This window comes from Saccharomyces paradoxus, chromosome IV (genome assembly GCF_002079055.1).
Source record: "Saccharomyces paradoxus chromosome IV, complete sequence".
Classification (NCBI taxonomy): domain Eukaryota; kingdom Fungi; phylum Ascomycota; class Saccharomycetes; order Saccharomycetales; family Saccharomycetaceae; genus Saccharomyces; species Saccharomyces paradoxus.
Genome location: NC_047490.1, coordinates 1,438,405 through 1,463,010, shown reverse-complemented (window position 1 = coordinate 1,463,010; position 24,606 = coordinate 1,438,405). Strand labels below are relative to the sequence as shown.

At 36.9% G+C, this 24,606-nt stretch overlaps 15 protein-coding genes across 15 annotated transcripts; 9 read left to right on the top strand and 6 right to left on the bottom strand.

Moving 5' to 3' along the window:
* Window positions 1-979: 979 nt before the first annotated feature.
* On the top strand, window positions 980-1,693 carry HSP31 (glutathione-independent methylglyoxalase; the record flags this gene model as incomplete). Its single annotated transcript, XM_033909847.1, has 1 exon — window positions 980-1,693. The coding sequence occupies one exon, from the start codon at window positions 980-982 to the stop codon at window positions 1,691-1,693; it is 714 nt and encodes a 237-aa protein (XP_033765738.1).
* Window positions 1,694-2,462: 769 nt separating this feature from the next.
* KRE28 (Kre28p) lies at window positions 2,463-3,620 on the top strand (the record flags this gene model as incomplete). Its single annotated transcript, XM_033909846.1, has 1 exon — window positions 2,463-3,620. The coding sequence occupies one exon, from the start codon at window positions 2,463-2,465 to the stop codon at window positions 3,618-3,620; it is 1,158 nt and encodes a 385-aa protein (XP_033765737.1).
* Window positions 3,621-3,706: 86 nt separating this feature from the next.
* CAB1 (pantothenate kinase) lies at window positions 3,707-4,786 on the bottom strand (the record flags this gene model as incomplete). Its single annotated transcript, XM_033909845.1, has 1 exon — window positions 3,707-4,786. The coding sequence occupies one exon, from the start codon at window positions 4,784-4,786 to the stop codon at window positions 3,707-3,709; it is 1,080 nt and encodes a 359-aa protein (XP_033765736.1).
* Window positions 4,787-5,234: 448 nt separating this feature from the next.
* Window positions 5,235-6,212, top strand: APA2 (bifunctional AP-4-A phosphorylase/ADP sulfurylase; the record flags this gene model as incomplete). Its single annotated transcript, XM_033909844.1, has 1 exon — window positions 5,235-6,212. The coding sequence occupies one exon, from the start codon at window positions 5,235-5,237 to the stop codon at window positions 6,210-6,212; it is 978 nt and encodes a 325-aa protein (XP_033765735.1).
* A 243-nt stretch (window positions 6,213-6,455) lies between these two features.
* Window positions 6,456-6,839, top strand: QCR7 (ubiquinol--cytochrome-c reductase subunit 7; the record flags this gene model as incomplete). The annotated part of the gene is made up of 1 exon (XM_033909843.1): window positions 6,456-6,839. The coding sequence occupies one exon, from the start codon at window positions 6,456-6,458 to the stop codon at window positions 6,837-6,839; it is 384 nt and encodes a 127-aa protein (XP_033765734.1).
* A 293-nt stretch (window positions 6,840-7,132) lies between these two features.
* On the bottom strand, window positions 7,133-8,398 carry HLR1 (Hlr1p; the record flags this gene model as incomplete). The annotated part of the gene is made up of 1 exon (XM_033909842.1): window positions 7,133-8,398. One exon carries the CDS (start codon window positions 8,396-8,398, stop codon window positions 7,133-7,135), a length of 1,266 nt encoding a protein of 421 aa, XP_033765733.1.
* A 2,221-nt stretch (window positions 8,399-10,619) lies between these two features.
* RBA50 (Rba50p) lies at window positions 10,620-11,915 on the bottom strand (the record flags this gene model as incomplete). Its single annotated transcript, XM_033909841.1, has 1 exon — window positions 10,620-11,915. One exon carries the CDS (start codon window positions 11,913-11,915, stop codon window positions 10,620-10,622), a length of 1,296 nt encoding a protein of 431 aa, XP_033765732.1.
* Window positions 11,916-12,165: 250 nt separating this feature from the next.
* SNA2 (Sna2p) lies at window positions 12,166-12,405 on the bottom strand (the record flags this gene model as incomplete). Its single annotated transcript, XM_033909840.1, has 1 exon — window positions 12,166-12,405. The coding sequence occupies one exon, from the start codon at window positions 12,403-12,405 to the stop codon at window positions 12,166-12,168; it is 240 nt and encodes a 79-aa protein (XP_033765731.1).
* Window positions 12,406-13,197: 792 nt separating this feature from the next.
* Window positions 13,198-13,398, top strand: SPAR_D06980 (uncharacterized protein; the record flags this gene model as incomplete). The annotated part of the gene is made up of 1 exon (XM_033909839.1): window positions 13,198-13,398. One exon carries the CDS (start codon window positions 13,198-13,200, stop codon window positions 13,396-13,398), a length of 201 nt encoding a protein of 66 aa, XP_033765730.1.
* Window positions 13,399-14,007: 609 nt separating this feature from the next.
* On the top strand, window positions 14,008-15,456 carry AGE1 (GTPase-activating protein AGE1; the record flags this gene model as incomplete). Its single annotated transcript, XM_033909838.1, has 1 exon — window positions 14,008-15,456. The coding sequence occupies one exon, from the start codon at window positions 14,008-14,010 to the stop codon at window positions 15,454-15,456; it is 1,449 nt and encodes a 482-aa protein (XP_033765729.1).
* Window positions 15,457-15,979: 523 nt separating this feature from the next.
* SPS1 (putative serine/threonine protein kinase SPS1) lies at window positions 15,980-17,452 on the top strand (the record flags this gene model as incomplete). Its single annotated transcript, XM_033909837.1, has 1 exon — window positions 15,980-17,452. One exon carries the CDS (start codon window positions 15,980-15,982, stop codon window positions 17,450-17,452), a length of 1,473 nt encoding a protein of 490 aa, XP_033765728.1.
* Window positions 17,453-17,470: 18 nt separating this feature from the next.
* SPS2 (Sps2p) lies at window positions 17,471-19,214 on the top strand (the record flags this gene model as incomplete). The annotated part of the gene is made up of 2 exons (XM_033909836.1): window positions 17,471-17,474; window positions 17,761-19,214. The coding sequence occupies 2 exons, from the start codon at window positions 17,471-17,473 to the stop codon at window positions 19,212-19,214; spliced, it is 1,458 nt and encodes a 485-aa protein (XP_033765727.1).
* A 380-nt stretch (window positions 19,215-19,594) lies between these two features.
* Window positions 19,595-21,913, top strand: URC2 (Urc2p; the record flags this gene model as incomplete). The annotated part of the gene is made up of 1 exon (XM_033909835.1): window positions 19,595-21,913. One exon carries the CDS (start codon window positions 19,595-19,597, stop codon window positions 21,911-21,913), a length of 2,319 nt encoding a protein of 772 aa, XP_033765726.1.
* A 236-nt stretch (window positions 21,914-22,149) lies between these two features.
* On the bottom strand, window positions 22,150-22,557 carry FPR2 (peptidylprolyl isomerase family protein FPR2; the record flags this gene model as incomplete). The annotated part of the gene is made up of 1 exon (XM_033909834.1): window positions 22,150-22,557. The coding sequence occupies one exon, from the start codon at window positions 22,555-22,557 to the stop codon at window positions 22,150-22,152; it is 408 nt and encodes a 135-aa protein (XP_033765725.1).
* Window positions 22,558-22,836: 279 nt separating this feature from the next.
* On the bottom strand, window positions 22,837-24,390 carry EUG1 (protein disulfide isomerase EUG1; the record flags this gene model as incomplete). The annotated part of the gene is made up of 1 exon (XM_033909833.1): window positions 22,837-24,390. The coding sequence occupies one exon, from the start codon at window positions 24,388-24,390 to the stop codon at window positions 22,837-22,839; it is 1,554 nt and encodes a 517-aa protein (XP_033765724.1).
* Window positions 24,391-24,606: the final 216 nt, after the last annotated feature.

The window sequence follows — 24,606 nt, the reverse complement described above, 5'->3', positions numbered from 1 at the left end:
AGGGTATTTTGAATAAAATATTTCAATCATGATTGATGCGTTTTGTGTTTGCAATGTTACGTTTCTGCGTGATACTGTTTGTTTATAAAATGTAACTGTATGTAATATTATATCAAGAAAATATCAGAAGTCGATTAATGACAACTAGTCTGGAAACGATGGGTGTCTTCTATTTGAATTCGATCCTTCGAAAACAAACATATTCTTATGTCTTGATTTTTGAAAGACGGGAACTGGTATGTATTTTACCCAACACTGAGGAAAATGCATGATACTTTTTGGGTAGTTTGAAACAAATAGCCAGCGCCGCATTTCCACTCTGGATTCAAAATAAACGGTAGTGCTAAAAAGTGGTTGAGAAAGACGAATAAGCAAGTTCTTTTAGTCATCGAACACACGATAAGGATATTCCTGCGACAGTGAATTCTCCATTATAAATACACCACTTTGTTACACAATAATGTTTTTGCGCTACATGTTAGCTTTTATGTGCTTTATTAAGCACATTAGTAAATTGGTAAGCTTCATTAAAAAACAGCTATACTGTTGGAACAGATAAGATCGTTTCTTCTGAAAAGTTTTCTGATTACTACGGAACACAAAAATGACGCTGACTAACGCAAACGACAGGATATTTGTAGGGACGGCTTTTCTTTCTGACGGATCCATAAGTTCCGAAGAGGAATCTGGACTACAAGTAAGTAGAAAATTATTGTTACGTAATCACATCCTGAAAATCAAATAGCTTGGCATGAGGTGCATGTACAAGGTCTTTCTGGAAGGAATAGAAAATCTTTTCAAGGGATGGCTTGAACGGTCCCCTTATATTCGATTTCTGTCGCGATTTAAATCAGCTATTTAAATAGAAGAATAAAAGGGAGCATTCATCCCTTTATTTTCCGCTAAATTCTATTAACGACTTATTTTTCACTTCTCCCAAAGTAATCAATCACACAGAAACTACTTAGACAGATTTACCATGACCACAAAAAAAGTTTTACTAGCTCTTACCTCATATAATGATGTATTCTACAGTGACGGCGCCAAAACGGGTGTCTTTGTTATAGAAGCTTTACATCCCTTCAACTCATTCAAGAAAGAAGGTTTTGAAGTCGATTTTGTATCCGAAACTGGCAAATTTGGTTGGGATGAACATTCCTTAGTCAAGGATTTTCTAAATGGTCAAGACAAAGTGGACTTTGAGAACAAAGACTCCGACTTCAATAAGACATTGGCTAAAATCAAGACACCAAAAGAGGTAAACGCCGACGATTATCAAATTTTTTTTGCATCTGCCGGTCATGGTACTTTATTTGACTATCCAAAGGCAAAAGACTTGCAGGACATTGCTTCTGAAATTTATGCTAACGGTGGTGTTGTCGCAGCTGTTTGTCACGGTCCTGCTATTTTTGATGGGTTAACAAACAAAGAAACAGGGAGACCATTGGTTGAAGGCAAATCCATCACTGGTTTTACTGATGTTGGTGAAACCATTTTGGGTGTTGATAGTATTTTGAAAGCTAAGAACTTGGCAACTGTTGAAGACATCGCTAAAAAATATGGAGCTAAATATCTAGCTCCTGTTGGCCCTTGGGATGATTATTCCATCACTGACGGAAGATTGGTAACAGGTGTGAATCCAGCCTCTGCCCATTCCACAGCTGTGAGATCCATCAACGCCCTAGAGAACTGAGCGAAAGCGTGATAATTAGAATATTCCTTATATTACTATGCAAATGTAAGCAGCTTTAAAAAGTGTTGGTTACTGCGGGTAGTGTGCTTCAGTGTTTATAGGTTAAGGATTTTTGAAGTTAGAGGTATACATACCTACCAGTAAATATGTTCGTAATCTTTATCTTTTATCTGTTGTAGCTAACAACCTAATCTACGGTAGCTACGGTAGGTCCCCGACAAAGTACTACAATTTTTTTTCATCCGCTCTGTTGCACAGCATTTATCTAGCTAATACAAATGGTTTCAGCCAGCTGTAAGTGCTTCCTTGTGGGGTTTATTTGGGGGCCAGTACAGGGCGTACTAGATATCGGATGGTAATTTCATTTTAATGACCTGTTTCTTGCCAGATAATCACGTAAACATTATTTTTCTTGAGTTAATAATGGTAGAGGGCCAACATGAATTGATTATTGTATTTAGAATATTTAGTAGCGCCCGTCAATAAAATTTGACCTAACATCGTTCGGATAAACAATATTTTCCAATTCAAAAACGGTGAAAAGTAAATTAGAGCATATGTACTAAGTAATATCATCAGAAAACAGCATTTATCCTCCCTTTGGTATTATCGCTTTGAAACTAGGCAGTTGATTAAAAGCTCATGTAAAAAAGTCAAGGTCGCGTAACTTATTATTTATAAACACAAAAGAATAAACAACACCAAAAAAAAATTTCAGGTAATAGAAAAGGATACATAGACTAGCTTTGAAATAAAATTAGTAAAAGAAATGGATATGGAGGGTGCGAGTATAAAGGACTATGAGACAGTGTTAACGGACATTGAGGATGCTATTGCTCTGAGTAGCGAAGAAGTGCTAAATAACCAAGAGCTAAGGCTCAAGAATACGTTGCACGAAATTACTTCCAGCATTTTAGCAATAAATGGAGAGAACAAGTTTGTGAACCCACTTAGGAACGATGACAGCTCAGATGCAGAGGGAAAAGAGGTATACATAAACCCCAAAATTTTAGGTGCAAAAATCAAGGAATTCAATAAACTAATGGAGTTACTTAAGTTAACCTACCTGGAACAGGAGACCTTGGACTATTTCTTTAGATTTACTTTGTCCTCGACGAAACCCCTGCAGTTAAATTCTGAAAAAGACCCTCAATTTGTTAAACTAAATGAAAGAGTTAATGATCTGAAAGAAGAAATTTCGAATGTTCAAGAAAGTAAAATAGAACAAATCAAAACTGAAATTCAAGAGACAGGCCGTAATTTTGCCGAAAAGCAAGATTTAATAAATGAGCTCTATCTGGAGGCCACAGGAGATATTGAAAGTTGTTGGGATTCACTCAACGAACTGAAACATTTTACAAACAAGGAAGATAAAAACATGATAGGAGAAAAAGATACCATACTAAATTCAAGTGACTCAGATGGTTTTGTAGAGGAGACATACGTGAACTGGCAAAAACTGCTATTTTTGCAGAAGCAAAACCAAAAGTTAACGAAAGAGTTGAAGGAAATGCGTGAAGTTAAAAATCAAACGATACGAAAAGGAGAGCAACTAAAAAAAGAGGATTCAATGCACACAATGGCCAATGAATCAGAATTATGTCAGTCAATTAATCTGCTAATAAAATTCTGGGAAAAGTACTTCTTATCGGAAGGATTAAAGTCGACTATTTTAAATTTCGAAATCTTTACCCAACTTGGTAAGGTACAATTTGAGATAAAAGATATGCAATATATAATAGCCATATCTTTAAGCGATTCAAAAAGGCCGATGATAAAGGATATTACTATTTTACAAAAAGCGGGTGGTAATATAGTCACTAACATTGAAGCAAGCAGTAAATTTAACAATAGGTACCAAAATAATAGTAAGATGCAAATCTTTGAGGTGATGGATGACATTATAAGCGAACTAACAAACGAATAAATAAAAATTTTTCTAAATAGAAATGTATGTAATATTACCAGCCAAAAAAAAGTGAAATCTATCTACGTATTTGTTTTCTTAGTAGATTAATGACGAGACGCGCTTAGAAAAGCACCCATTGCACCCAAATAGCCTTCATGCTTGAGAAAGAACGCTTGCTTTGATCCTTGCGACCAGAAATTAATAGCGTAGCTTAAAGTGTTCATGGTTGTCAAATGTCCCCTGGTATAAGATCCGCCAAAATATATATTCTGTATATTGTGGATTTTAGCTTGCAAATAGGCTATTTGTCCAATATTGTTGGAGATGGCGAATAAAAGGCTTTTACAAATATCAGGGTTTTTGAACATTTGTCCGTTGTTTTCCTCAATAGACTCATGTGAGGAATATAATTTATTCTCGTCATTCGCCAAAGATTTGTTGGAAGTGATTCTGTTTTGGAAAACTTTACCAAATGAGCTTGCGATAGCTGAAGATTTCAGGCCAATTTTATTATAGTCTGTTCCATAAATATCTCCAACTAACATATCAACGCTAGAATTGTCACCCTCTTGCGCCCAATCGAGCATCTGGTCATAAGTTTGGGCGCCAGTAATTAGTGATAGCAGGCCCCAAAGGGTTCCTCCTCCCAGTGAAGAACCGCCAACTCTACTAAAATTATTCGGTTCAGTGACTTTTAACATGGAAACACCCGACCCTATATTGACTAGAAGGTACGGGTAGATAGCTTTTGAGTCCATGGTGCCAGAACTGGTGGGTATTATCCTTTCGCCATCTTGATCGTTGTAAGTGAAAACTTCATCAGGAATCTCATGAATAAAGAAGTCTAAACCCTGAATTAAGCCCTCCATTTCTTCAAACCTCGATATGCCCTTTATTTGAGGAAAGTTTTCATACAATAGATCATAAAACTTGAAGGCGCCACCACCAGTGGCAATTATATGAGTCATTTCATAGCATCCATTGTTATGTTCTTTGATGATAGAATGCAGGAGTTCCATGAACTTGTCGATTCTCTCTGTTTCAATGGTGTAGAACATTAGTCTGTTACTGTGTAGAGGCGAGAAGACGACCTTGGCCAGGGTGCCTCCTATATCAATAGCAAGGTTGAAAGTATTGTCACCATAATCGCAATTGTAAGATATCTCTTGAGTAATTCGCGGCATTGCGATTCTTTTCGCATGCACTCAATTGGAACTGTGACTCTTATTCTGGTAGTTGTTTAGTTACAATGATGAATCTGTTCGAAAACTTATGTTCTTTTTTACTCATCGTTATGTTGGTGAAATAAAATTTCGGCCGATATTGCGGGAACTGCGCTAGTCGTTTAGTGTCATGCAAGATTCTTAAGTTGAGCAGTCAGAAGCAAAAAAAATCGGTCCCGGCAATTACAAACTAAATGAACCCAATGCGTAGATCGCGGAATGTTTCTCCGCATTAGGCTAGAACTTTTTGAGGTACTGTCGTAAATATGCAATTATGAATAACCATATAGAAAATATTTTGATCATACCAGCGTCACGTGTATGACTTTGCCTAATTTCGAACTATTAAAGTATGAAAATAAACTATCAGACAACCGAACTTCTGGGCTAGAAAAGTAGGAAGACAAAGATGGTTGATAAAAACTTGAAACAGAAGATCCGCGATAGATTTGTTGCAGCCGAAAAGGATGGACATCTGAAAGTAACCCATGCAGAATCTAAGAAATTGAAAAATCCGCAAACGGCGACCCAATATTGGGTGACGTTTGCCCCGTCTTTGGCACTTAAGCCTAATGCTAAAAAGAGTAACGATTCAAGGACCGTGGATCCATTTGCTAATCCAGACAAGGAACTAGTGGTGACCGATGATGTAAATGGTGATGGAGAATATAAGCTGCTGCTCAACAAATTTCCTGTGGTCCCTGAACATAGTCTCTTGGTGACAAGCGAGTTTAAAGACCAAAAATCAGCTTTAACGCCGAGTGATTTGATGACTGCTTACAACGTGCTCTGTTCTCTCGAAGAAGGCAAAGATAGTGAAGTATCTGATGGAAGATACCTGGTCTTTTATAATTGTGGGCCTCATAGCGGTTCCTCACAGGATCACAAACACTTGCAAATAATGCAAATGCCTAAGAAATTTATTCCTTTCCAGGACGCATTGTGTAACGGAAAGGATCATTTTTTACCCACCTTCAACGCAGAGCCATTACAAGATGATAAGGTTTCCTTTGCTCATTTTGTTTTGCCACTGCCGGAATCACCTGATCAAGTCGACGAAGATCTTCTCGCTATGTGTTACATTTCTTTGATGCAGAGAGCACTTACATTTTTCCAAGATTGGACCAATGAGTCTCCGGAGTTGACCAAGTCATACAACGTTCTATTGACCAAGAAATGGATTTGTGTAGTTCCAAGATCGCATGCTAAGAGTAAACCACCTTTGACGTTAAACATAAACTCCACGGGGTACTGTGGTATGATCTTAGTTAAAGACAAAGAAAAACTGGAGAAACTCACTGTAGAACCTCATCTGGTTGACAAGTCGTTACTGGAATGCGGTTTTCCTAACACAGCTGGTCAAAAACCAACAGAATATCACTATTAAGATCTATTAGACATATATAGCCTACCCATAAATGTGTAACTGCGCTATAATTTTGTTTCGACCAATCAGGAGCGACGCGCTTTTTATCGGGTCACCCCGGCGAGGGGCCTAACAATTTGCTTTCAGGAAGCAGTAATAAAAGGGAAGAGATGTAAAAGCTTGAAAAAAGTGCTGTTGACATCGTTGTTTGAGAGTTCATCAGAATAATAGAAAACTGTAACTAGAAGTTTTAAAAAGAATAAGATGCCACAGTCTTTTACGTCCATTGTCAAAATTGGTGACTATATTTTGAAGTCACCTGTCCTATCTAAGCTATGTGTCCCAGTTGCCAATCAATTCATTAACCTCGCAGGCTACAAGAAACTAGGCCTCAAATTTGACGATTTAATTGCAGAGGAAAACCCTGTCATGCAGACCGCTTTAAGAAGACTGCCTGAAGATGAATCTTATTGCAGGGCATATAGAATAATCAGAGCTCACCAAACCGAGTTGACCCATCATTTATTGCCAAGAAACGAATGGATCAAAGCTCAAGAGGATGTTCCCTATTTGTTGCCATATATATTAGAAGCAGAAGCTGCAGCTAAGGAGAAGGACGAGTTAGACAATATAGAAGTCTCCAAATGAAAAGAAATAAAAATACCATGAGCACATAAACCGAAAAAAAAGCATTAAATATTCATTTGAAAGAAGGGACAGAGACTAAACCATATCCTCTACTATTTCTATATATATACTTGCGTTAGCTTGCAACGCTTACTTAATATTATTTATTTATCATAGTCTGAACTTAAAATTTTATTATGAAATCATAAATTGTTATGTCTAGTGTTATAAATCGGGTATCTATTAGTATTTATATCTTCTATAATTATGCAGATGATGGGTATCGAGTGGTTTATATGTCTTGAATTATTTTATTATTTCCTGGTGCAGAATAATTTGGCAAAAATTTTAAATTTTCTATTCTTCTTGTGAGGTTTTTTTTCATATTGACTTGACTTGTGCTTGCTATTTCTGTCAGTTGGGGCCGACTTTTGCTTCGTAGGCGAGCTGGCATTTTTTTCAGATTTATTGGTTTCGTTGTATACATGCAGGGGCTCTCCTCGTAGTATTTCTTCGGGAATACTTTCTTCTTCATCATCTGTTTGTTTCTCAGAGTCAAGAATAGAAGAGGACAATGACGTTGCATGGTCGAAATCTTCAGTAAAGGATACCATATCGTACTCTTGAGACTGAAAATTGAAGCTGCTGAGGGATTTACCATCTTTGGAAAAATACTTTTTTATCGAAGAGGATTGTGGTGACAGCCTAACCCTTTCACTGATACTAGTTTGGAAGTTATCAATATCCTGAGTCAAAGTTGTTGCAGGAGTATCGAGATCATAAAGAACATCATCCAGATAATTACCATTGATGGTATTGATTCTACCAGCATTATTGATGTTACACGATACAGGTGTGATCGACCTAGAAGAAAATAAAGATGTAACAGAGCTTTGCTTCGTTAAACTTTGTGGATCTGTTGTTCTGTCATCGTTATTCAAAGGCAGATATCTTGCAGAGTTGTAGTACCTTTGCTTTTGTGCCTGAATTTTTAACGAGTTATGGCTTCTGGTATTTTTCAATGCCATTCTCTTGTCTTCATTCATTTCAGTAGATAAAGAAGTTGATAATGGTTTTACGGGCTCCAGTAACTGAGGGTTGGTGTCGTCTTCATCCATTTCTTCATTTATAGTTAATTCTGGTACAGAGCTGCACTTATGGGAGGAATAAAATTCGTCCAATTTTACTGGTACCGATTTGGTTTTGCGATGTGATCTACACATTCTCGGCTCATTAATGAGCACATCATCCAAATTAATGATAGCGTCCGGCACTCCTTTAACTGGTGATGTATATGTGGAAGCTTCGCTGATGAAAAACCTTGGGCTTGGTGAAGGTACTAGTGCCGATTCATTTTGAGATTCATCAGGCATTGTCAAGTTCATGCCGCTTGCTCTTCTTGGTGTATTCTCAAGGGTAGGTGAGTCATATCCAGAAGTGAAAACAGGCGCAGAAGCAGGTTGTTTTAAAAATTCAAAATCTCCAGATATGGCAAAGGATCTTTTGTGACGATGCCTGTTTCTTGGAGGAGTGGAAAAATCCATCCTTTGGGAAGGAGGTGGAGGGCATAAATTTTCCATTTCAGCTAATATGATACAACAGGCGGCTTTGAAAAAAAAAAAGAAGCAAAAATAATTGAAGTATAATACAGAAAAATGAATGAGGAGCGTGAAATTGGTAACTTGATTTGAACTTATGCCTGAAATAGCCGCTTTTGTGGAAGAGCTCTAATTCTCCTTTATTTTTTTGAAATGAATGACGACTAGTTGGTTATAATCTTTGAGGGCTTCAGAACTCTATACAAAAGAGAGATCCGAGCAGTGATGAACTTTATATATTAACTCCTTGATTGTCTTGTTACCAAATTACAACTCTTTATTAATATTCACACGACAACGTCTTCACAATAGAAAAAAGATCTTATTTCTTTTTAGATGCCGCCTACTTATATAAGAGCGCCATATTTGTCGATGCGACACGTAAGCTCGTTTGGAAAAGAAATCTTACCCGAACTTTTATTACTGGAAAGGGTAGGAGCACGCGTGAAAGCAGGGTCTCAGTTTCCTAATTGGTACATATTATTACCAAAAAAAGACGTATATCCCTACGCTTTGCAGACGAGAATGCATTAGGTAAACGTTGTACAGCCATTATGAATGCGGAATCAAGCAGGCACTGTAGTGTAACAGAATAGGTACGACATCATAGTAGAGAATGGAAAGGGGGAAGCTTTATATGAGAAGTTATATTGGTGTTAGGCGGATCTGGTTATAAGAGAATGTGCATATTTCCTTTCTTAACCTGTAAAAACCCCTTCGACAAGGTATCCAATCAGTCAATAATTAACCTTTATTAGATTTCTTAATTCTATTTCCTCATCTCTGCTACCGTGCGTTTTATACCTTATTATGCAAGGGTTATAGAGTTGGATATTGTACTATTTTCGTATATTTATCCACAAGAGCAATACGGATCATGAGAGGAATGGTCAAATTACATAATAAAGTACTCACAAGATGCTAGTCACAATTTTCGTCGGCACAAAATAGGTATGGTTAAGACCATTCATGCACAGTCTTCATTATGGACATCTTGGTTTTTATGCTTGCGTGTATTATTTGAGTCGAGAGCATTTTCAAGCCACGCTGAAGGTTAATGGAAAAGGAACCCAAAATAGAAAAATACCTAATACCTCCGAGAAAATGGTACATGTCCGAAGGAAGAAAAAGTTCTGGAACTATAATATCTGGCATACTATATGATAATCCGGATAGTAATATCCAGGTGGGCGACCTGCACATTATCACACAAGGTGTTTGTGCGGAAAATGATAAGTACTTATACCAATGAATTTCTAGGACAATGCTGAGCACAAATGTATTACCCTAATATATCGTGATATGAAATCTTGACGTGTAAATCCATACAGGTTAGTTCAAATATTCCAGCCGGGTATCCAAATGAGGTGAAAATTTTTTTCATAATTGATAAATAAAGATGCGATGAGACTGACGATGAGACTTACGACGTAACTACAGTCGAACTACTAACAAATGAAGAAAATGTCAAGTGTCCGAAGTTTAAAGTTTGAATAACAAAGCTAGTCCATGAGAGTACTCATCATCATACTATAAGCTTTATATGGATATACTAACATGAATTGCACAACTTAAGTTTGTCGAGGATCAATTTTTTGAACTGAATCTTGCTCTTTTTAAGTGCTTGAAACCCTCGATGAATGTGTCAATGTGCAAAGATAAACTATTCTCTTTTGACCAGTGATTTGATATTTGCCTTGGAGAATAATATTTTCCCTTTCCTGTAATTAACTTTTGTTCTAAAGGTTATTTGGAGAGAATAGGCATGATTGAAGTTGCGACTTTTTTTTGTTTTTTGCTTTTGCATGGTACTTGATCCATGCACTTCTCATTTTATTGGACTTTCAAGATTGGTTTCCCTCGTGTTTTAATTTTTGTTAAATTTTTCCCTCTACTTTTAATATGTCCTATATTAATACCGGTTATGTTGTACGTGTTTCATTGCTGATCTTTTACTAGACTCGTCTGAGTTCTTCGTTCAAGTTTGGTTGATTTCGGCTTGAGGTACATGACATGGTCGGCATGTGGAGGAAATGATGGAAAGTTACATGGATTTTGGGAGATCATAGAAGAGAAAATATTTGAGACAGTTTTGTACAAAAAGAAGCTATAAACATGACTCAGAGAGACACATTTTTCTTATTTTTACGAATAGATGCTGCTTGGCGCACCTTTATGTACTACTATTTTTTTTATCTTCTATCTATTTCTTGGTTCGAAAGTCCCCACCACCTTGTTTCCATAACCAAAGTGCATCAATAGCATAATTTCTGACTGACAAGTTTCTAGTGAATTTTTCATCAGAAGCGATTTCTAGTGATTCGACGATTTTCCCGTCTTTAACTAAGTCCCAAAACATGGAATAGATCTTATCCATAACGTTCGATATACTTCCATCTTCCTTGTATGTTTCTGCGTCTATCTCTGGCACTAGTTGGTAGTAGCTCTTTTGACCTAGTTTATAAAGTATTCTCCCCAAAGTTTGTATAGCAATGCATCTTTGAGAGGAAAAAGTAGATCTGGCAAGATGTTCTAATTCCACTATTGTGTAACCAGCGAGTTCAGGTGAGTCGCTGTGATGGTGCAATCCTGAGTGGATGGTAGAGTCTATTTGCCTCGTGGGCGGAACAAGGTCACCATTAAAATCAAATCTACATTCAGACACATCTTCGATGATGCAATTCTTGTTTGTTTCCTGTTGCACCGATTTCATCCATTTTAGTTTGTTGACCTCCTTTGGTAAATCGGGGAAATATTTTTCATGCAATTTATCATTAAAATCAGGATCATTGATATCAAGTTTTTCCAAATCCGCTTCATTCTGATTGTTTTCTTTGATAAAATGAACGTCTTTGAATAGGTCTTCATTTTTCATATGATCAATGCTTTGTGCCATCTGGAAATCTAGGGGCGCGATATCATCGACATCATCATTATTTTTTTCATCATCATCTTCTTCAAACTGAACGTGTTTTGGATTTATGCCTGACTTAGGCTTAATCTCTAGAGCAGCGTTTACATCTTCATCCTCTAAAGGTGGCAGGTCGTATATGCCTTGCTTATTGCCACCTACCCAGGTTCCAGAAGCACCTTCTATTTCTGCAAATAATGGGGCATTGTTTTCATCTTTCGCTCTTTTATTGATATTTTTCAACAACTTGGCAATCAGCCCGGGATCCAAAGAATCAAACAAATCCTGACGCTCTTGCGCTATTTGTTCATCAGTCATTCCCTGCAAGATTTTGATATTTTCATTATGGATAGATTTCGCCTCCGATAGTGGGGCATCCGTAGTCGCCTGTTGCTTCTCGATCTGCTTAGCACCAGTCTTCTTCTGGGCTCTTTTCTCTCTTAACCTTTCTTTCCAAGATGATATTTTCTTGGGTTTGTACAACTCAGGAAATCCCGTCCTGGAGTTGTTGGTAATAAGGGCGTCGTTGTCATTATTCTCAACTGAGTCGGATGTATCCTTTTCCACTATATCGCCCAACAAATCCATTTTGATACTACCTAAAGTGATTTATTTTTTCTTGAATGAGGGAAAATGAATATATTAGAGTTATAGATTTACTTAGCCCGGCAGCGATGAGATGGCTTGCCATTACATAATTATTCATTTCACGTACACACAGTACAGAAAATTGAAAAAAAAAAAAAAAAGGAAAATGAAAAGAAAGGGAAGTGTAGTAAAGAGCCATATATCACTTTCTACGAAATTCTGCGAAGGGGCGTAAAGAAAAAGGAGTCACTTATGCCAAACTACCATAGTTATCATCGGTAGAAGAGAGATGCGAATACTGGGCCTCGTTCTCTTCATATGGATGACAGCTGATCACGTACAAAGCATGGATCAGGCCAGGGAAGAACCCTAGTAAGAATAACAGAAAATTTATGAGCAGATCCTTCGTGAAAAAACCTCTTTTTAGCCAGACTGCTAAGGGAGGGATGAAAATTGCAATGAAAACTAAAAACCAATCACGGGCGTGCATAGTGCGAATTCGAAGTTACTAGAATGTCCGATACAGTGGCTGGTACTTAATTTACGCTAATTCGAGGCTAATTAAGATCGATCAATAAAAATCTCTTGTTAATCAATCTTTTCTCGCACAATAGAAAACAGAGAAAAAGGGAAACAAAGTCGAAAGTGCGGGTCCCGGTACATGGATTATATCGCCCCGGGACAATGCGCGTTGCCCCTCACCGGCCCGGAAATACGCGTGGTTGCGGTTTTTCGTTACCCGCGGCTGTTTTGGCGCCCCATTTCATGCTACGCGGATCTGGACCTGCTTACTTCCCGATGAACATGTCCAGAAGAAGGAATACGATTTCCGAATCGGGCGCAGTAGGGGCCTAGGCCCGACGTTGGGCCTTTTTCAGTTCCGAAAAACGACCTCGATGAAAGCCGTGCGGCCCCGTCTACGGGCCTGATTGGCCTCTTTGGCCGCTTCTGGGCGTAGAACGCCAAAGTTTATTTCCAAAATAGCGAAGACCAGAGCCACGCCTTTTCTTTTTGCAAGCGGAATATCCGTTTGAAATAAGAAAAAAGAAAGCAGAAAAAATCATCGCTTTTTCTCACGTCTGTTACATGAGATATGGTGCTGTGTGTCATCGCGGTGGTTTTCTTGTCTTTTCCTCCTCATATATAAAGAACTCGAGAAATTTTAGATCCTATCTTTTCATCTTCTCCACTGTGTTGTATGCTTTATTAAAGAATATTGTTTTAGTGCTTCTTAAATAACATCAATAAACAAAAGTTTCAATTAACACTAATATCATCAAAAATGCAATTCAAGACCATCGTCGCTGCCTTCGCTACTGTTGCCGCTGTCCAAGCTGCTAACGTTTCTACCAACGGTTCCAACGGTACCAACGGTTCCAACACCACCAGCACCAAGATCTCTACTGGTGCTGCTGCTTCCAACGCTTTGGGAGCTGGTGTTTTCGGTGCTGCCGTTGCTGCCGGTGTCGCTTTCTTATTCTAAGTTCCTTAATTTTGACTTTAGAGACATTATACTCCTATAATATCGAAAAACCAATTTTTTTTATTATCGCTACACAATCAAGTTATGTGCTTTTTTAATAATATTATTATAGAACAAGAAGAAAGACCGCTCTTTCCTTGAAAGGACCAAAGAAGGAAAAAAAATATGTTGGAAAGGTTTTATATGATCTTTTCATGTTCGTTCACTTGTAATGGAATATTAGTTAGAAGATGTAAATAACTTATCTGTTTATTTTTATTTCCTCTCTATAATTATTACCTGTATTAATTCATTATCTAATTCAAAATCTAATCTAATAATAGAATTTCTGATGTTTATCTTTTTTTTTTGGCATTTTCCCGACGAATTAATCGCATAAGATTCATATTGAATTCAAAGGAATGTCATTTTGAACGCTCAAATATTACTTATTCTCGTCCGATGTTGGTTTTTTTTTTTGGTATCGCTATCGTTATAGTAGTATTTGACGAAGAAAGAAGAAAAGCAAAAGTCAGAACGAAAAAAGAGGATAAAATAACGTTGACCGCATAGCGATAAGGTAACTGTAACAGTCATTTTGAATACAATTTTCTGGATGTTCCATCAACAATGGATTTCTATAGTACTGATATCAATCAAAATGTTGCACCTTTGCCCGGTGAAGGAACAGTAGCAAGAACAGCATCAAAAGCACATTATTCATTATGGTACAACAACGCGTTAAAGTTAACTAACATTCTTCTTAAATCTCTTCGATGTAAATTGCAAACGAACCGCTACGAGGAGGATCGAGGTTTTGACGTATATTATGTTATTATAAAAAGCATTGCTTTACTAATGACTGCGAAAGAATCGTTGATATTATCACAAATACCTCCTTCTCTACCACCAAGATTTCCATTTCGTTCACCCCAACTATCATTCACATACTTATCAACCCGTCTTGGCGGGAGCCAGAAAAAAGCAACGCATTCTCATCATATTAATCATCAAACTCATCGCATTCATAGTAACAGTAACAACAGTAATAGTAATAACCGTATTCCTTCAAAAACGGATTCGTCCAAACAGCATACACAACATTTCTCTTTTGCTAATACAGGAGCCTCCAATAGAGATGAATTGTTGTCAATCGTCCGCAAAATTGATAAATCTAATTTGAAGTGTTGTGATTGCGGTAGCACTGCAACTGTAGAATGGGTATCAATCAATTTATTGTGTATATTGTGTATCAAATGTTCGGGCGTTCATCGATCTCTGGGTTCACATATCTCCAAAATCAGATCTTTAACGCTGGATAATTTCACCTCGTTAGAATTGATGCATCTTTTACAAAATAATGTCTCCAATAGTAATGTTAATGCCATTTATGAAAGCAATCTCCGCAACTTTTCCGTTAAGAAGATAACCTCAATCTCCGCAGATTCGGAAAGATCGAAATTCATTATTGATAAGTATCAACATAAAAAGTTTGTTATCGATGGCAACCAGGGCAGAGAAGCCTCTTTAAAGTCTTTAATCAAAGCTATTCATTTAGATAGTGTCTTCATGATGCAGAGAGCCATTGCACAAAGTAAATATTCTTTAAGAGAATTGACGGCAAGTGAAAAAGAGCAAGATGATTTAAACCATCCGTCCATTTTTCAATATTCTTTGAAACATTACGAAATTGTCGACGGAACCCCCGTTTTCTTTATTACAGAATTTTTATTGTGCAACGGTATTCATATAGATAACTTACCGAAGATTACTAAAAATTGGTCTCCAAAGGTTTTAGAATACTGGGAAACCAAGTTGGAAATGTACGGAACATTCCAAGATGTGAACGCTTCTCGGCCTAAATCAGGACCGCATTTAAATATACATTCAAATGTAGATTCAGCTTCGTCCTACAGTAAGACACACGATTTGAGGGTGAACATACCTGAAAGAAGTGCCTCCGCAAGTAAAAGGTGGAGCTTGAGTTCCATTCCCAAGTCTTCTCAAAATTTGATGTCCCCCACAAACTTACTAGCAATGCATAAATCTTTAAAATTGACCAAAAAGGACAAAAAATAGCATATATGATTAGTTAACTTATTTTTTTTTCCTTTCCTAATAGTTTTCTCTTCAGTTGTGCCACCTCCCCTTCTCGGAGTTGTCCCAGGCCGATGGGTTCGGCACAATGCGGCACCAATATTGGAAAAAAAAACGACACATAAAGTCGGGGAAGACACAAATTCCATTTCTTTGGCGTGAAAGAATGACACTACTTTTCTTCTATTGTAACTGTTTCTGACATTGATATTTTACTTGTTAGTTGAGATATATACTAAAGATTCACTTTATATATTGTGTTTGTTATTGCATTGGTTCTATAACTGCTTCATCAAATATTACCTATCCAAAAAAAAAGCCAGCTAATACTCTTCTATTTCCTCCTATTTTGTCTTTTTTTCAATAATATCGATTTAGTGAACACCTGGCTAATCAGTTGTCTTAGCAAATATTTCACATTAGAGCAAATCAGCATTTGCTTTTTAATTTTAGTTTTTTTACTGGCTAATTCATTTACGAAAGAACGAAAGAAAACTGCACAAAAATGGAAAATAAGGAAATATCAATTAGGTCAAGAACCCCTCCATCGAAGCTATATTCCATTCAATCATGTATTGGCAGAGGTAACTTTGGTGATGTTTATAAGGCAATGGATAGAGTTACGCAAGAGATAGTGGCAATTAAGGTAGTGAACCTGGAGCATTCTGATGAAGACATTGAACTGTTAGCACAAGAAATTTTTTTTCTGGCAGAGTTGAAATCTCCTCTTATTACCAATTATATTACCACAATGTTAGAGGATGTCTCTATGTGGATTGTTATGGAATATTGTGGCGGTGGTTCGTGTTCGGATTTACTGAAGCGAAGTTACGTCAACGGTTTGCCAGAAGAGAAAGTTTCCTTCATTATTCATCAAGTCACCCTGGGTTTGAAATATCTGCACGAACAAAGGAAAATTCATCGTGATATCAAAGCTGCCAATATTCTGCTAAATGAGGAAGGTATGGTTAAGTTGGGAGATTTTGGAGTAAGCGGTCACATTCGTTCCACTTTGAAAAGGGACACTTTTGTGGGAACGCCGTATTGGATGGCTCCGGAAGTTGTTTGCTGCGAAGTTGATGGGTATAACGAGAAAGCGGATATATGGTCCTTGGGTATTACCACTTATGAATTACTTAAAGGTTTACCCCCATTATCTAAATATGATCCTATGAAAGTTATGACTAACTTACCAAAGAGGAAGCCCCCAAAATTACAAGGCCCCTTTTCGGATGCAGCAAAGGAGTTTGTAGCTGGATGTCTTGTTAAAACACCTGCTGATCGGCCATCAGCGTACGACTTGTTATCATTTGAATTTATTAAGAATATCACCGTAACAAATTTGAAAAGTGATGTCGAACTGATCAAACAGAAAAAAGTGCAAGAGAGATATACAAAAGTTCCTAAATACCCTCTTCAAAATCGTTTGTATAACAGCAGCAACACAGTAAGGGGAAAGGAATTTTGGAATTTTGAATCGACTAGACTAAGAACAACACAAATATCCAAAAAGGAATTATCTCCTACTACACAGGACTCCCCAGTATCATCTTTGAATATGGAAAGCCCTTATCTACTTCATGGGCAAACTGTAACGCCGATAACTAACCCAAGTTCTTCATCATTTAGGAAATGTGCGCAAGCAGTTTTCGAGCTTGACTCAGGAATGGATATAGATTCAGGTTGTGCAAATGTTCACGCAGAGATCGAAATGGTCGCCTCTTCTAATCACAACAAGAAGCATAAAAAGAACGATATTCAGGCGTTGAAGATAGAAAAGTTTGATTACTTGAAAAATATTGTATCTCATATTCTCAACAGAATGTATGATCGTGCACGCGATGATGAAACAAGGAAATACGTGAATGAAATGTTAAAGCAATTTATGAAAACGGAAGCAAACGTTCCTGGGTTTAATGAAGTTTTTATAGAAGAGATTTCATTAAGAATTGAAGCAATAAAGAAAGGATTCGTGTAAAAAATAGGTATATATAATATGGGTATATTCTCGAGTTTTGTTTTCCATATTCTTTCATCTTCAATTAATGGAGGATGAATAAATCGAATTATATAACAAACAATAAAAAGTCATGCGTTTTTGATTATTTACGTGCTCTCTTTCCCTTTTTTTATTTTTTTTCTGATTGAGTGTCTATGTCTTTTGTTGCCCGCGTCACTGATGTGTCTCAAAAAAAAATTTTGTGGCATTACTTAGACTATAAATCAGAAAATGCTTATTTAGAATAACACAAACATTCTTTACCATCATTTCAATTATTAAAATAGTCAATAAAGAAACAAAAGTAATTACTGACAAAGAAAAGGATAACATGTTGAACCAGTTGAACACTATCCTAAGCCTTTTATTCTTATTTCTGCAGTTAACTAAACCTTCAACTGCATTTGAAGCTAATGGTGAACTGAATATTCTAGATCACAACATTATGTTGGTCAACACTAATGCCACAGTCCCCAAAAAGGAAAAAACTAACTTTGAGACAATTTCTCCAACAAAACAAACAAAAATAGATGAAGACTGTAAAAAAAGCTTATATCATATTGAGAATGCTGCCAATTTGATTGAACTGCAAGCAAAATGTTGGAAAGTGGTGGGAAACATTGAAATATCAAGTAACTTTAGCGGCTCTCTTATTGATCTGGGATCAATAAAAGAGATAGAAGGGGACCTTATTATCAAGAATAACAAACACGTTTTTAGGATTCAGGGTTACAATTTAGAGTCTTTACAAAAGCTGGAATTGGATAGCTTAACTTCCTTTGTATCATTAGACTTGCCTGTTTTAAAGGAAGTTGAAACCGTTGATTGGAGAGTTTTGCCTATTCTAAGCAGTGTTGTCATTAACGGAAATATTAAAAAGATCAAAAATATTATCATATCTGACACTGCATTGACTTCTATCGATTACTTCAACAACGTAAAGGAAGTGGATATCTTTAATATCAACAATAATAGGTTTCTAGAAACTTTGTTTGCAAGGTTAGAAAGTGTTACGAAGCAACTTACCGTTCACTCTAATGCCAAAGAGCTAGAGCTTGACTTGAGTAACTTATACACGGTTGAAAATATGACCATTAAAGATGTTTCAACAATTAAAGTAGCTAAGCTTTCCTCAGTAAACAGTTCCCTAGAGTTCATCGAGAACCAATTTTCAAGCCTGGAACTGCCACTTTTGGCAAAGGTTCAGGGAACGTTGGGTTTAATAGATAATAAAAATCTGAAGAAACTCAATTTTTCAAATGTCACTGATATTCAAGGGGGCTTGATGATTGCTAACAATACAGAGCTTGCTAAAATTGATTTTTTCCCCAAGTTGAGGCAAATTGGTGGTGCAATCTATTTTGAAGGTAGCTTTGAAAAAATTGACCTCCCAGAACTAAAGTTGGTAAAAGGTAGTGCTTATATCAAAAGTTCATCTGATGAATTAAACTGTGAAGAATTTACAACACCAAAAAACGGCCGTTCAATCATAAGAGGCGGTAAAATCGAATGCACATCTGGCATGAAAAGCAAAATGCTAAATGTTGATGAAGAGGGAAACGTACTAGGGAAACAAGAAACAGATAATAATGATGGAAAAAAGGAAAAAGGAAAAAATGGTGCTAAAAGTCAAGGAAGTTCAAAGAAGATGGAAAATAGTGCTCCGAAAAACACCTTTATTGATGCGTTCAAAACATCGATTTATACTGTTTTAACAATATTGTTCGCAATAGTTTTCTAAGCCCGATGATTAACTTAAATACTAGCCATTTTATTTAGTTCTTATAAGAGATATATTTGCAGTAGAGATTTTTTCTTTTAATAATCTTCAGCTAGAGCATAGTATAGGCTTTTTTAGCAACGGGTATTCACATTATTTTGGGCACCGCTATAACTGTCAATTCAGTTACCCTTCTTAAATTCCTGACAGTTTTTGAATAATTATGATGGTAGATCATTTTAACAAAAATAAGCTTATTAAATAAACGGTTTAGTTAAAAAAGAATGTCCTGATATGGCTCCTCCTTAAGGGAAAACCACTCTTTTTTTCACCCTGTCACTTTCACCGTATTTTTCTCAGCCAGTAGTTTATATTCTTTTGGCTTGCTGAATATTAGGAAAATGGATATAAACTCAAGTGCCTCAGCGAACCCCAGACCAGATGGTTTGCCGATGACTAGTGGGTGTAATTCCGGCTCTGGTAGGATACGAAATAGTATCAGATCCATAATCAATCATCCAGAGGATAGTGCTGGAGCAAATGAAGGTAGTGAAGCAAACAGTCACAAGAATAATGGCAACAAAAAACCCAGAAAGAAAAGGAAAACTTTTAGTTGTGATACCTGCAGGAGGGTCAAGACAAGGTGCGACTTTGAGCCTTTCGTTGGAAAATGTTATAGATGTAACGTTCTACAACTTGATTGCTCCTTAGCTAGAAATAAAGACGATGAAATTTTAAATACACTACGTGAAGATGGTCTACTGAAGAAGATTAACTCGATTAATCCTAACCTTAGTTCGTTCCCCCATTTGAGTGCGGATGCTTCAAGCGAAAGTCAAAATAGTGTTGGAAAGAACGAAATGGCCACTATTGATAGTTGCATGATCAATAAAAGGCTTTCATCATTAGAAGATTACTTAAAATCTCTACACCAGAAAATGGACTTGATAATTACCACAGCAAAGCTCTCGGATAACGGCAATACCAAAGACCCAAGAAATGATGTTCAGAACGTGGAGTTCAGCTCGAGTAACACATATGATAGCTCTATGACTTCGAGCGCAAAGACAGTAAGGAAAACAGGGGAGTATATCAAGGAAAATCTTTTCTTGAATGGATTCAAGTTGAAGGAATCTCCTTTGAAATTGCTACATGATATTGATGAGAGGTTATTTCCATCGAAGGCCACATCTAAAGCTGCGAAGCTAGCTGGGCAGCAAAGGCCATATGCCGTTGCAAGAGTGAACTTTCTCCATTTTTATGAGAATAATCAAGAATTATGTCATAAACTTGCGAAAGAATTTCTGGTAAGATCGCATTTCTGGATTATTCCAGGCGGGAGAAAAGAAATAGATGTGGAATATGCACATTCTCACCTATTCATTACAAGTGTATTTACTATTATCGCTATGAGTTTTGCTGACAATGATAAATATGCTGCGGAACAAGAAATATTGTATCCCTTGGTGGAGAGGTTATTAACTAATACTCTAACCATGTTTGAAAAGTTAACAGCGTTTGATATTGAGGCTATTTTATACTGCTGTATGTTCCATATTTCGCGAAAGGCGAAGAGATATAGGCAACTGAAATTTAATTCTCTGGTACTAAGCAATTTTGCGCTCAATAGTTTGTTACATGTAATAGATTTTTATCAGATAAAGGACAGGGTTTTGGTGAAAGAAGTATATAACCCCGAAGATCTTTATCACCTAAGAATTTTAAACTCTTTAACCGCCTGCTATTTAGAATATTCTATTAGTTATGGCGATATTAGGGAGCAGGATGACATGCTTAAAGAATTTAATAAGCTTGTGGCCAAATTTCCTCAGGCGAATTTTGGTGATGACATTAAAATCAGCGAGATAAACTTAGGTGACATTGTAAACGGAATCTTCATGAACCTTAAAAATTATTTTACACAGTATTTGAATGAGTTTAATAATGACAGGCATGGAGATAACACGAATACCCTTGTCTTCGTTTTTCCAGAGCTAAATTATTGGCTGAAAAACTGGGAAGAGCTCTTAGCAAAGGATGGTGCGGGCGTCCTATTGTTTACGTTTGATTTTTATCATATCATGATATGTCGTACTTTTATCACAGAATTTCCTTCCACCCTAAGAAGCAACCAAGGGTTTCTGAAACTGATTCTCAATACGATGAAAGAACATTCATTTTCGCTGTTGAAAGGATTTTTAAGACTACCGCCAACATTAATAAGGGGTGCTCCTATTTTTACTTGCCATCAACTGGTTTACGCCTGTTTAACCCTTTGCGACTATCTTTATTGGTTCGACTCTTCTGAACATCAACACGTTTTAAGTCTTTGTACAAAAGTGTATTGGCATTTGAGTACTATAGGGGAAAAAATGAATGAAGCTACTGATAATGTCGGAAAAATTATAAAATCTATCATTGATACTAGTAAAACTCGTATCAACTTTGGTAATCTCCCAAAAGAGAATGGCGATAATGATACAATTTTGTCTAGTGCCAGTAACAGCATGGGAGCAGAAAATTTGCACGCCGTAAAACCCGCTACTTCACACACTAATAGTGCTGCTTTACATGAGAGCTTATCTAGTAGCCACTTCATGATTCCTGACGTCGACCAATTCAATTCCTTTGAAGACTTTTTCCAAGACTTTTTTGATAGTCTAAAACCAAATTCTCAAAAAATGTTCAGTAGCAATAAGAAGACCGAACAAACCACTTGAACGATTTTACTAAGGAAATTCTTTCATACCCAAGCTAGAATTGAATAACATTTATTATAGTAATATATCATAGTTAGAGACTTTTTATTTTATTCAGGTGTAACAAAAGTACACGATAACGCCTAACATGATGGCTTGCATCTCTTTATATGGATATATTTTTACTACAAAAAAAAGCTTCTCACATACATACTCCGCGCCTGTTGTTACAGATATGTGCCTGGATGTCAATTCATCTAGGCGGCTGATTTCACATTCACTAATTCGACATCGAACACCAAATCAGCGCTTGGAGGGATGACGCCTGGGATACCTCTTTCCCCATAGGCCAAAGAACTCGGAATTTGCAGCTTTCTTTTTTCGCCAATGCACATACCAGCGACACCTTGATCCCAACCTTTAATTACTCTGCCGACGCCTAGCTCAAAAGCGATGGGAGAGCCTCTTGAATAACTTGAGTCAAAGACGGTTCCCGATTCCAATAAAGAACCCGTGTAATGAACTTCGACTCTATCGCCTGGCATTGCCTTAACTGAGCACTCCTCTACTGGTATTCTCTTGGTAATACCAATTTCCAAATCTGATAGAGAACCCGCAAGAATGGTAGAAAAAAAAGTAAAGAAAAGGTAAATATTAAACAGCATCGGGACTCGATTAGTGTGGACTAAAACGTAACCGAAAGAGAAATTGAAAGTACCTCTTTTTGTCTCCTTCTTAGGTTATGCTAATGCGTCTCATATAAAACAAACCTTTACTTGCGTATGCGCTGGCAGTAAGACAAAATCTTTTGAAGTGAATGAACGGGTAACACATAAGAGCACTGATTATACTACCACTATTTCCAAATAGTTAGTATTCTCTGCCAAAAATGATTTGAGTAATCAGATGTTAAAGACGTGCGTTATATATGCGTTATTTATTGATTATAATTCATCATGCACGGTGTCCTCTGTAGACACTTTGTAATCCTTAGTTTTGTGCAGTTCATTATAAATTGCTTGGCCGTCAATATGATGCGTACCTGATTCTTTAATAAATTCGAACACGTCTTCCAAATTTCTAATTTTATCGAAGATAATAGGCTTAGAGTTATTGCCTGCAGGATACAAAGCAATTGTTGGATATCCTGTCACAGGAAAACTTAAGATATCATTTGCACCGGAATCTACTTCGGCGATCAAGATTTTATCGCGAACAGATTCATTTGATGCTAAGACATCTGCAATCTCTTCATAAATAGGCGCAAATCTCTTACTGTGGATACACCATGTCGCGTAATACTTGACAAGGACATCTCTTTCGTCATCGTGGACAATGTCGTCATGTGTCTTCCCAACTATTTTATAAACATTGGAGTTTTGTACTTTTGGAATCTCTTCTGACTTAACAATCGGCTTGGCAGTACCTTCGCGGTACTCTTTTACCAACTGAACGATCATATCTCTGTCTAGTGGTTGTGGTTCTTTCAGTTCCAAATACTCTTCCTCTGGTAGTTGTGGTAAACCATATTTTAGATTGTTGATCATATTATGGATAGCAAATAATGGGAACTGTTCTCTCATATTGAGGAATCTAACGTGATGTGGGAACATTGTAGAATTTAATGCAATAAAGTTTATGTGGCCACGATTTTCCTTACCTAATTGTGTAAAAAGATCAGTGTAATCATCTAATTCTTTTTTGGAGGTATAGAAGAAGTAAGCCAACGGCAAATTACTAGAAATGTACTTTGGGAAGAGATCAGGTTCGATGTCGGTGAAGTAAGGTAAAATCACCACTTTTAACCATTGAGTTAAAGCAACGGAATTTCCGACTAAAGAATCTACATTCCCACCGAACAGAATTGGTTCGGTGGTATTTGGTAAGCGAATTGACAGTGATTTATCCTTCGAATCTAGAAGAGATAAAAAGACGTAATCCTCAGCAAGATCCAGCGCGACTTCCTGATACGTTTCATTCAACCCTGTTAAGCCTCTGTTTATAACCACCGGTAAAGTCGCATTTTCCAGGTATGGTTGAATTTCATCCTCAGAATCCAAATAAATGACGGAAGCCTCACATAATTGAATCATGTACTGGGTGATTTCATCGGTGATCTTGACACCACGATAGACTTGACCATCAAAAATACGACCATTTTTGAAAATTTTCAGAGTTGGGTAAGTATTTATGGTTTGTTGCAGGCAAACCAAATTGTTAGCCTCACAATCAATTTGGACAACCGGGACGTTATGTTCCTTTAAAATGGAGGCGGCTTCTTCCAAATGGGGCCGTAAGATCTGAGAATGCAAACACCATGGAGCAAAAAATTCGACAAGGACTAAAGGATGAGATTCGATGAACGATTTAAATTTTTTCTCCGTTAGAACGAGTAAATCTGACCCTGGCGTAGCTATTGCACTGTTTTCAGCCAGCGTGAAAGAAGTAAACAGGCAAAACGAGACTATCGCAAAGATAAATCCTGTGGTCACTTTCATGGTACTATATGAGTGGGGGCTTGTTGTGCGTGCCTTTGAAAAGGGGAAGAGATAGCCATATACTTTCTATATCAAGTGTGGGAAATTGAAACTTCCTGGACGCTAAAATATCTATTGTTTTAACAAAAGGACACGCGTGCCTTTAAAAAAAAATTTCTCGGTATTTTTCGTACATTACCAACTATCGTTTACGTGTTTTAAAGGGAAAGCAATTAT